Genomic DNA, 12,122 nt, shown 5'->3' on the forward strand with positions numbered 1-12,122 from the left:
TTCTTTCTGCCCCCCCCCTCCCCCCTCCATTCCAACCTCTCTGCACCAGCTCCACCTCCTCGCTGGATGAATACTTCAGCAATGTGTCTGAGTGCACACTGTTAATGAGATTACCACAGACTCCCTGTTAGTTAGATCACTGCCAGCAAACTTTACTCTTCATTCTTCACGGTTTCCAGATTATTCAGTGGTTATTCATTGGTTAGCGACAGCCGGTTCTCCTTTTTAGGAGCGACGGAAATCCAAAAGGAGGCTGAGAAATCCTTTCAGCGGGGGCCTTGATTATTTACTGAATTTCTTTGAATGAMCCAATCAGCTTTTCTGACAGCTGAGGTGGACTAGTAAGTTGTGGCCTCTCAGCGAAAAGGTCACAGGTTCGCATCCCTTGCCTGGAGTGGAAGTTATATGTTCTCCCTGTACACATGTGGGTTTTCTCCTCCCACAGACCAAAAACATTCATGTTAGGTTCACTGGAAACCGAATGTTTGTCTCGTTTGTCCCTGAGATGGACCTGATACCCGTCCAGCGTGTCCTCCGCCTTTCATACGATGATTGCTAATGATCATGATCCTAGAAAAGAGAGAAGCAGGTAAAGAAAATCCAATGAACGTGAGCTGAAACAGAACAAAAAGTGGACAGGCTAAAAGCTAAAACCAGCAAACAAATCCAAAATCAGCTGAGCAGTRGCTTAAAATCAATGTTAGCAGAATCATAGTTCAGTCTAGCTTTTATCATCTGAGGCTTCTAAGTAAAGTCAAGGATTATCTTCCTCATRACGCCCTTGAGAGGGTTATTCATGCTTTTATCACTTCTAGACTGCAGCTCCTTTCACTGTGTTTGACCAGTCTTTGGTTCATCGTCTACAGCTGGTTCAGAATTCAGCTGCTGCGTTTCTAACAGGGACAAGACGACATGAACGCATCATTGGCTGTTTATTTATTTACTCACTTACTTACTTACTTATCTATCTATCCTTTTAATTGTGATGCATCTGTACAGAACTTTGGGTTTTTAAACACTTTAATAATAAATGATGATGGTGATGATTATGATTGTTGAAAGCTATATAGTTGAACAGTAGGTACAAGTTAAAAGGAATAAAATTGTAGCTAAGAAATTTTTAAAATAAGCAGAGCAATAAAAAACAAAAACTGGGAACAGCAGCTGAAGTGAATGAGAAAAACGGTAGCTAAAAGATTAAATGAACTAGCTAAAAGCTGAAATCAGCAAGAAAGTACATAAAAGTTAAAACAAACATTAGCTGAAATAAAAAAGTAGCTAAAAGCTGAAAATTAAAAGCGTTGAAATAGCTTTGAAAACAAACAAAAAAACAACAATTTGAGGTTCTCAATGCCTTTTTATTAGAAAAGGAACAGTTAATAATAATAATAATAATAATAATAATAATAATAAATAATAATAAGAGGAAAATGTTTAAAAGGTACAAAAAGCAGACGTTACAGCTGTAATGGCCTGAATAAGAAGAATATTTTGAGATATAAATAGTTGAAAAAGGTCAAAGTTCCCTGAAGTATATTCTAATTCAAAAAACTTACRGAAGAATAAAGAGGAAAATGACTGTTTCATGCTGACTCAGCATTAACTTAAGCCTAGTTTACAGGACAGGAATGAGCCTGATATTCTGCTCAGCTTTATCCAGCAGGGCCGATTTGCGCCTGCTGTCTCTCGCTTTATTCCAAATGTAAAGTACAGATGAAAAGCAGATGCCCAGTTTTAATTACTCATCAAAGATGGTGTGATTTTCATGTAATAAATTGCACATTTTGTCCATGTTTCAGTTTTAAAAGCAGCTCTTTAATTCCTTTAAAACTATAAAATGACTTTAATGAAAACTAAAAGTCACTCACTGCCACTTTAAATCCAGCTGTTTACTACTAGCTCCATACAGCTCAGCCTCCGGGGACGTCTAACATCTGGATGGTTTCTTCCACATGAAGAAATGACAAAGMAAGCTCAGTGAAAATACACTCAAGAGATTTATAATACCAGATCTGTACAAAACAAATTAAATCACATCTTTCATCTTGCAGCAGAAACAGGGTTTTGACATATTTTTTCCTATATTTCATAATTATAATATAATAGTGTATCGGCGYGTATGTGTGAATCCAGGATGTGTGTGGGTGTGTGTGTATATTCTGTAACATGGTCTGTGTTCATTTGGTYGAATACGTTTAAACACTGTTGCTGAATCGGTCCTTTTTGTGTGACTCACCCACAATAAAACCACCACTGGGCCCAGATGTCTAAACCTTACAATTATAGTGCAACTTTCAGTTTAAAAACAGAAGTTCAGTCAAATAYGGAGAGATATTTCTGTGGAAGTGACACACATCGGAGCAGATGTTAGTGGTGGAACGTTGTGAAACAATATGACGTGCAGACCCTGTGTGCCACAGAAAAATCACATCAGATTTTCCCTCAGCGGCTTCACCAAGACTGTTTTCTGCATCGGGAACGACCCCGTGAGGAATAAATTATTTTTGTTTTGGGAAATGGAGGCAGTCCAAATGCTTAATACAGAACCTGTAACAGTAGGAGCAGAAAAACTTCATGTCTGCCAAAAATATACTGTATATCCCTGTTGTTTATTGGTGGAATAGTCACTGTCCTCCCCTTCAAATGGTTAAATTAAAGGATTTTTTTTAATTAATGGTCAAGGGGAAAGACAAGGGTAACTTTTGATGCAGACTGACCTAGTCTGCCTAAATAAGGGAAAAAATGTTCAGGTGTAACTACTGACTCTGCTTTCATAACTGATTAACTTTTAGAGCTGGTTCTATTTCGAGGTGACCSATACAGCTGATAAGGAAAATAAAGGCTTTAACTTATTTTATTTATACTGGGCTCAAATTTGACGTAGTGGCTCAGAGTCATTCACAACACAAACTCCACGAGCAAAATAAAAAAAAAAATAGATCTTTTATCACAGTTATGAAGAGCTCTGTGTAAACCGTGAACATGTTTTCTGTCTCAGTGTGGGAAACATTTCCTCTCCTACGCTGCTCTGACAAAGAGCAGATCATCTGCGAATTATGGCAGGGTTGAAGATCTGCTTGGCCAACGTCCTGCATTAAAGCAGGCAGTGACATCCTGTGTGCGAAGTCAGACCTGCTGCTGGGTTTGGATGTGAGATGAGCCGTTCATGATCTCCACATGTCTGAAGAAGCAGGGGGTCAATGTCCTGAGTGCGCTTCAGCATTTCTATTCCTGCAATCTGCTACTTTTGGAGTAGATTCCACCCTGAACATTGACTGTCAAGACACAAGTCACTATTTATCGCTTGCAGCTGGAAAGAAACGTTTTACTGCCTGTGTTTGATGTATGTCTGTTAGCAAAATATCTCACAAACCACTAGACAACTTTTAATTAAACTCAGAAATAAAACACTCTAGGTGCTTGTCTGCAACTGATTAAGTTTTGGAGCCAAGCCAGCTCAATTAATTAATTAATGGAAAGTCAAAAACATTAAAAACAGCTATAATKAAATCATTTTTATAGCTATGAAGAGACAGTTTAGCGTGGTAGTAGCTGAGACTGATCCTATTGCACAAGATCTTTGTTTAAAAGCTGGGTCATTAACTAATTAGAGTTAACTCTGTTCATAAATTATCTCATAAACTACTGGGCAGATTTTAATTAGCCTGATAATAATTAAATACACCTCTTCTTAGATTCAMTTTTAGAGCCAGCTCAATTCAAGATGCAGCCAATCTAAATTAACAAACAAAAACAAAAAAAAAAGCCTTTAATTAAGTCAGTTTTACAGAAATTTAACAAAGTTTTGGTGTGGTAGTGACTGAGAGTCACTTACAACACATTTGAGAAGAACATCCCATAATATTACATTGAACTGTGCGTAATATTATTTCTTTTTACATAAATTAATATACAACTTCAGAGAACCTCATTAAGTCTTTTTATACACTGCCACTTAGTGGTCATCTTCTGTAAATGCACTCAGGAAAAAACCCAGTCATCAGCCTAATAAACAGTTCCCCGGCCAGTTCCTCTAGTTTTTGCTGGTGAAACAGTTTGATGTAAGTTACATCCAAGTAGTATTATCATTATTAAAGTGTACAAAGTTGTTTAAAAGTTTTTATGTATATAATTTAGCAAAATCTCACATTATTATCATCATAATTATCAACATTTTTTTGTTTATTTCAAATCCAAAATATTGTTCTCTTTGATATTTGCCTAAGCTCTAATTTTTGCCTTCTTTAGCTACTTATAGTTTTTAGCTTGCCTTTTTATACTCTTATCTATTCTGATTCTTTTATGGTGGAAATGCTGATCTGATTCTTTTAGCTACCCCTTTTCTATTTTAGCTTCCATTTAGCTATTTTTAGTTACTCTTTTGCTACATTTATTTTTGCCTACTATTAACTTTTAGCTATCATTTTGCTTATTTTAGTGTCCACTTTCTTTTAGCTTTAATAATTTTGTTTCTTTTTTTTTTATTAATTTCAGCATCATAAAATGGTGAAAAAAAACACATTATATTTGAAAAAAAAAAAGCATTGAGGAAACATTTGTATTTGGAAAATCCTAAATTCCTAAGAATGCTTAGGGGAAAGTAAAAGTTCAATAATAAAGGTTTTTACATGGGTGGGTAAATCATTATAGCTCATTCAAAGTACGATTTATTAAATATCATTTAACATATCTACCGAACTAAAAAAAACACCTGTATGTAGCAACTGGATGGTAAAATATTTTAGAAAGATGACTGTACCTTCAAGTCTTACAAGGGTAGTATTTAAACCTGTTGTGACGTCATATGAACGCGACAGGCCTCTGCGTATAAACTGCAGCTCTGGAGATGGGTGAGTCTCGGCTCTGGGCCGTGTTATCGAAGTCTTTTAGTAAGAAAATAGGAGTTTAATCAGCGCTGTCAAAGGCTTTTTTTTCTATTTTTTCATTAGAGCTTCTTTGTTTTTAGCTGAACGCCTCCGAGCGGCTCATTCATGTTTAAAACATCATCAGGCTAATGTTAGCGGGCGGAGGCTGCACTATCTGCAGCAGCGTCAGGTAAACTGCTAATGAAGCAGATGTAACTAAACGTACTGAAACATCACAGCAACGAAACCAGCGCAGTTTAAAGTAACATATTAAACTTTAATATACCGTCTGAATCTTAAGCAATGGCTTCCAGGAGGACAGGCTACACAGCAGCTAGCATGGATTCCTCTCCGGCTCACAACCGTAAACAAAGTATCATCAACCATCCCGACAGGATCGAGTCCTGCTATGACCGCAAAGCCCAGCAGGGCARCATGACCGTGACGTCGCTTAAATCCCGCCTGGCTCCGACCATTCAGACCGCCATGTCCGCTGCTGTGGACACSCTGCTTGGAGAGGTGGTTCTGGTGCTGAACGAGACCCAGCAGGAGCTGCTGCACAAGGAGCAGGAGAACCAGAGGCTCAAAGTGCGGCTGGAGGTGTCAGAGAGGGAGCTGAAGACYCTGCAGGAGTGTCTGTGCAGCGCCCAGAAGCTCATAGACCAGCTGCAGGTGTCCTACTCTGGGCCCCAGTCGATCAGCCAGTCTGTGTTTGAACCTTCACTGTCCTCCATGGCTTCGATGACTGCTGGCTTGGAGCGGGACCACCAGAACCCCAGGAATGTGAACAGAGCYGGGGTGGACTTGGGTCTCGGTGGCTCTGTGGAGGAATCTATTCATGGGTTTGAACCAAGAGAGGATTACAAAATGTGTCAGCTTTCCATCCAGCCRGATGGCTCTGTGACTAACCACGCTCTGGACTCGTTTGGATCCAGCTCATCTCATATGTGCTCAGATTCCAGCAGACCAGGTAAACATACAAAAAAAAAAAAAAAAAAAACACTACACATTAGATAACCTGACGATTATAGTATTTTACTAGAGTACTGCCTCTGCTTACCATCTGTGTTTGTTTTCTTGAAGATGACCGGCAGCCACAGGGACCAGGAGGARCACCCAGGTTTGAGATTAAAGAGGAGCAGGGACTGTCCTCTGGCTCTGCTCAGCCCGGCAGGGAGGACTCTGGTTTGCATCCTGACAGCCAAGCTGTAGATGGAGAGGGGTCGTCCCTTACCGTCGGGGACATTGGTTACGGTCAAGTGGGAAATGAAGGAGGCTCCCAGCGCTCTTTCGCTCACTCACTGCRCCACCAGAGACCGGTACGTGAATGTGGCAGCGCCTTGCAGCAGGGCGGACTCGATGGACAGAAACCTTTGCTCAGGTCTTCAGGAGCGGTCAGAGGAGACGGTGTCTCACCAGGCAGAGCAGAGGACTCTGCGGGGCCTTCTGCTCCTGACCCGGCAGGGGAACCATCGGCAGATCGCCCCCACCACTGCTTAGAGTGCGGGAAGACTTTCCGTCTGATCTCCAGCCTGAAGAAGCACATCCGGATCCACACGGGGGAGAAGCCCTACCCGTGCGGCGTCTGCGGGCGCCGCTTCCGCGAGTCTGGGGCGCTCAAAACGCACCTGCGCATCCACACGGGCGAGAAGCCRTACTCCTGCTCCGAGTGCGGGAACTGCTTCCGCCACCTGGACGGCCTGCGCAAGCACCGCCGCACGCACACCGGCGAGAAGCCCTACGTGTGCGCCATCTGCGGGAAGCGCCTGAGCCGCCTGCAGCACCTCAAGCACCACCAGCTCATCCACACGGGGGAGCGGCCGTGCTGCTGTCCCTTCTGCAACCGCACCTTCAAGGAGCCCGCGGCGCTGCGGAAACACGTGCGCACGCACCGCGAGGAGGGCGGCCACATGGGGATAGGCCCCACTGACGACACAGACCCGGACGACATTAACAACCTCCACCCTGCAGCTCCCTCTCCTCAGATGAGGTTTGGAGAGTGGGGGGCCGAGGAGGACGACGGCTCCACTGTGGACTGTGTGTAAGCACCTGTTTACAAATGGAAGCTGTTACTTTTGTATGAAACTCTGATGAAATGTGTTCTTCATGGTCTTTAACAGCATCCACTTCATCATCGTTCCATTATGTCATGTCTAGTTCACCATCTGAACTCTGTTTTACATTTAAAAATGACCTCTGCTTGTTTATAATGCAGCTGCTGCACTCTGGTGGTTTTTTGCACAGGACGTAGCTGTTTGGCCAATTTTTCAAAAGACAAACAACAAATTGTTGAAATTAGTAGCACTCAAGTGCCCTCTCAAATAAACCTAAGCCTCAGCTGCTGTTTGACTGTTCCTGAAGTGGATTTTGGACAAAACCGACTTCCTGTTTCTGGTTACACACTGCAGAGACGGAGACGTCATGCTGGCTCATGCTTCACGAAGAGAAACCAGATGAACAATTTTCTTATTTTTACTCTTAAAAAACATAATTCTATGTTTGTAGGTTTATTTAGACATATTTCTATAAACTACACAGTATTTGAAAAGATATGGAATTAAAAACATGCATAGTTTTAATTGTCCAGCTTGTTCTGCCCTTGTAAAAAAATCCTAAAGATCCTAAATGCTTCAGGGCTGAAACGATTCCTCGAATAATTTGAGTAATTCGATTACAAAAAATCCTCAAGGCAAATTTATCTGCCTCGAAGCTTCGTAAAAAATACAGACTGTTATAATCGGCGCACTTTCGTCCTCCCGGAATGTTATTTGTGTTACACAATGCTACGATGTTAGCACTTCCGCTAACAGTTAAGTAAAAAAAAAAAAAAGACATTCAGTTTTCCAATCCATAACAATAAATTTACAGCATTTATTAGATTTTTCAGTGATGATTAAAACTGATTYAGTGACAGAGTATTTTTAATTAATGCCTCCTCAAACCTCAGATAAATACAAACAAATGGAGTTTAAAATGCATTAATTAATACAACTGGTATTGTAATTTTACTTTGATTGCAGCAGGGTCATCAGATGTAGATCTTCACAATATTAAATAATTGTATKTCTCATAAAATAAGCTTAAATAATTACTGCAAAACATGACGATTTTTTTATATCTGATTACTCGATTAATCATCAGAATAATCGATAGATTAATCGATTTACTAAAATAATTGTTAGCTTGCAGCCCTAAAATGCTTTTTTTAATAGCCGATGATGTCAACTTCCTGGGTTTTCTTTCAGTGCATATTTTTTTTTAATTTTTGCGTTTTTGAATTCCACAAATATCCAGATGKAACATGACGAACCTACAGTAACCTTCTGGACCTGGCACATGCAATATTCATTTTATTAAAAGGGCAATATCATGTAAAATCAACTTTTTTTGAGTTTTATATCACATTATAATGTTAAACTCTCATAAAAAATCATGCCCAAAGCCTTGCTTTGACTCATTCATGCATGTTTGAGAAATCCTGCAGCGTTTTTAGGCAGCCATGCTGAGGAGCAAAACGACAGGTGGGGACCAGAAACGCATTTTGGTACCAGAAACACCCCTGGGACGTGTCTTTAAGCCAAACTTCCCCATGGCAGAGCCCCCCCCCCCCCCCCACACACACACACACACACAAACCCCGCCCATGACTCCTGCAGGCTCTCAGGTCAACCTAACTGCTGAGCTCCTAACACTACTTCTCACTCARTGAAGCTCTTTTCAGATTAAAAATACCTTTGAGGAAATGTRTTTTCAGATGMCAAGTAAACTGCATTTACTGAAACTAAATTGATCAGGTAACADCAACTCCTTGACCTTAGTTTTTGTGTTTTTTTTTTTTTTAAATCAGATTTAAACTTACCGTTCCACAGTCTCCACCATGATATCAGCACTTGGCAGCATCTTGCATTAAACATTCCTGTTTTACTTTAGGCTTGTGATGTTATAACTAGAAAGTATTTCTTTTCTACCAAACTTCTGTCAACAAACTTTACATTTATTTGTGACAATGCCTTTCATCAATTTTTGTATATAAAATGTAGTTTTAGTATTTTATTTTGGTTAAGCAGTGACCTTTTTGTAGAAAATAAATAAATGAGCATCCTTAACTAAAAATGTAACGTGAACTCTGAGTACATATAAAGTCTTATTTCCTCCTGATGCAACCATGTGAGCGTCATCCTCAGCTGTTTGAACTAAACTTTGATGTAACAACCTGTAAACAAATATAATAATCTCTATGTAAGTAAGTACTATATTTACTGGTGTAATCATTGTAYTCGACACAAAGTGTTGGAAAAAATATGTTGTGTATATTCTGAACGCAACACGTCTCTGCCCCAGCTAATTGTATTTATTTGTTTTTTTAGTCYGACCTCTGCATGTAGGTTAAAGAATAGTATGACTCCTCAAAACAATAAAAAATATGAAACGAGTTACATTTTTGTTTTAGTTGTGAGATTCACATCAGTCATCCTGTTAGCTTCTGTACACATTATTACAATAAAAAAGGTCTTGTTTATACTCCTTTTCTGTTTTTTTTTTTTTTGGGGGGGGGGTGTTAAATTTAAAAAGAGGAAAGAGGATAAAATGATGACATGTAACAGGGTTATTTTTCCACTTTTGTATCCTCTTTGGGAGAAAGTTTTGGCAGCAGCTGATTGTGAAATAATAGCGTCTGTGCTGCGGTCACGCCCAAACAAACAGCCTAAACACCACTTTTCACCTAAAGCTGAGTAATGACAGCTGTGTTCGGACAAACAAACTGCTGTTTCAGGTGGCTTTGGCCGTCATAACAGAAAAGTTACGTGAATATGTTGCGGATATTTTATCTGTATTTCTTTCAGTGTTCCTGATGCGCTAAATGAATGGGGTTTTAGCTGTTTTAGTCGTTTTCAGTAGTTTTCTTTGTCAGCAGGATTCCATAAAAAATACACATTAATTCATTTTAAATAAATCTAGTAGAAGGGTAAACRTGGACAAAGGAGTTTTGGTGTAAGCCTTTGTCTTTTACCATTAAAATAGTGATTTAAGAGCTGTCAGAGAACAGCAGTATACACAAATGTAAATACATTTTATGTCCAGCTGTCCTGCAGCTGTTCAGATGTTTTACCCTAAACCACAACTTTTCCTGTGGTGGTCCTAAAGGATCATTAGAGTCCTACTTATTTATTAATCTGCAGACAAGAAATGGAAGTAAATCAGTAAATTTCTATAAGTAATAAGACAGCTTTTTTTTACACCAGGGCTATTCAACTAAAKTGCCAAAGGGGCCAAAGTTACTCAAAACMAACAGCTCAGGGTCCAGACAACCCCAGGGGGTGGTGTTGTGGGGGCCAGGGTTGCCAGATGGTAAACTGTTGCACAGTCCCTTTAAAATTAATGTATTTTGACCCAAACTGCTGAGTGAGGGTGTTGTAAGATRAGGTGTGTGTTCTATTTGGTGAAAATATGCACAGCAAAGGAGGGCAAAAAGCACATTTTTGTTTTTATCTGGCAACCCTGGTGGGGATCGAGTTGCCCATCAATGGTAGGTGAAACACTGCAGTAAGAGAACAAGTAGTATTATCTTTTTGCCTTTTAAATTATGTTGCATTGTATCATAAATTTTCATTGTACAATTGATTTTAAATCAAGTTTTATATTAAATTAAGTAAAAAAATAAATGCTCAAACATGCATTTTCCAGTCACTTTGGTATTAATAAAACAAACTAAAATCAGTATTTCATTAAGGTAGAATACCGAAAACCAGACTTTAACCTGAACTTTATCTGAGATCATAACCTAAACTTTCATTATTGTTATTTTCTGTTTACACACTGAGCTGCAGTAGTTAGTCTTTACTGCATCATCTGTTATTTTTATCAGGAAATATCCTCTGCACCAAGCAGCTGAGAAACCCACAGAATGGCTTACCGTCATAAACCTAAGTAACCTGTAATTCTGCAGACTAAATCAACTATATATATATAGCTACATACTGTAAGTTTATACTGAGATAAGAAAAGAAAAAACAGCATTTTGGAAAGTGCTTAAATCCAGTCAATTAATTTGACTGCAACCATAACATAAAAGCCTGGTTGTCTTTGGAGCCAAGTGCTTTAAGAACAAACTGTGCAGCCARTAAATTACTCTGGATGGCATTAACTTGGCCCTCTGCACCACGATGAACCTTGGTGCTATTTCTGACCCTTATGTACCACACATACACATAAAGACATAGTTCAGATCCTTAAAAGTGGGGGTCTGTGGAAAGGGTTATGTACAAYTAATATCTTTTTACTATCTTAACTAATATTTTGCATTTACATCAGCAGAAAAAGAATATCTCTGCTGGAAGTATTGCTGCAGCTATTTGCATTGAATGCAACCATTTCACGTAACTCTAAAATTGGGCTCAAACAATTCTGACGGTAAATGTGACACCACACTATAATCAAACAGTGATTTGCTCAGCTGTGACTCTCGGTCAGGAGAAGCCAGTGGTGCTGACAGATCACGTGGTGGATTATCAAAAAAAATGTGAAGGCACTCAAGTGGGTTAGGATCACAGGGGTCAGAGTCAGAGTGGGACAACACAACACAGAGAGAGAGGTGAGTCACTTCCTCTGCGAAGAAAAAACAAAAAAGGGAGAGCGTTTAATTTCAGTCGTTGAGGAAATGACTAGAAAGGCCCGCAGAGAGTTCACAGAGCCACTCTCACATTCAGGCCCAAGCTGCTTGCCGTCAGCGCGTCATCAGCTGCCAACACACACACACACAAGCAGAATGTAAACACTGCAGGTCACACAAGCTAGGCTACGTCACTAAGTATTTGTTAGTGCATTATAATTACTTCCCTTCTTCAAACAGACACTCTAAAGTTACTGCAGGTCACCGCAGGATAATGAGAGAAACAGAAAAGACAAACATGTTGAAAATCTGAAGATTAAAAAAACAGACGAGATGATCAGAGCTTCTGCAAGAAAGAAACAATGACTCAAAAAATGGCAGAAAATACACAAATTCAACTACTGAGTCCCAGCACTGAAATTTAAACACATTTTAATCAGATTTCTTTTTAAACTAAGCAGCTTGTTTTTGCCTGATCCTAAAGGCTGGCTGCAAAAATTAAAGACCTAGCTTGTTGCTTAAAGGAATGCACATCTCCTGCCGTCTTTCATGCCAGAGTTTTAGACTAAAGTCATCATATGATGAGATGGACCAGTCCGTGGCATATAGGCAGTATCAGCAACTGCTAACAAATAAGGGACAACATA

General features: G+C 39.6%; 1 protein-coding gene and 1 long non-coding RNA gene across 2 annotated transcripts; one reads left to right on the top strand and one right to left on the bottom strand.

Annotated features, from left to right (window-relative positions):
• Window positions 1–1,716: 1,716 nt before the first annotated feature.
• LOC106516332 (uncharacterized) lies at window positions 1,717–5,239 on the bottom strand. Its single transcript, XR_001310089.1, has 2 exons — window positions 5,152–5,239; window positions 1,717–1,945 (listed from the first exon to the last, which is right to left on the bottom strand). It is a non-coding gene; the product is annotated as an uncharacterized LOC106516332 (long non-coding RNA).
• On the top strand, window positions 4,813–7,714 carry si:ch1073-224n8.1 (zinc finger protein with KRAB and SCAN domains 3). The gene is made up of 3 exons (XM_014006628.1): window positions 4,813–5,055; window positions 5,167–5,835; window positions 5,949–7,714. The coding sequence occupies exons 2-3, from the start codon at window positions 5,169–5,171 to the stop codon at window positions 6,908–6,910; spliced, it is 1,629 nt and encodes a 542-aa protein (XP_013862082.1). The 5' UTR covers window positions 4,813–5,055; window positions 5,167–5,168; the 3' UTR covers window positions 6,911–7,714.
• The last annotated feature ends 4,408 nt before the right edge of the window (window positions 7,715–12,122 follow it).

Source organism: Austrofundulus limnaeus, unplaced genomic scaffold (assembly GCF_001266775.1).
Source record: "Austrofundulus limnaeus strain Quisiro unplaced genomic scaffold, Austrofundulus_limnaeus-1.0 Scaffold37, whole genome shotgun sequence".
Taxonomy (NCBI): domain Eukaryota; kingdom Metazoa; phylum Chordata; class Actinopteri; order Cyprinodontiformes; family Rivulidae; genus Austrofundulus; species Austrofundulus limnaeus.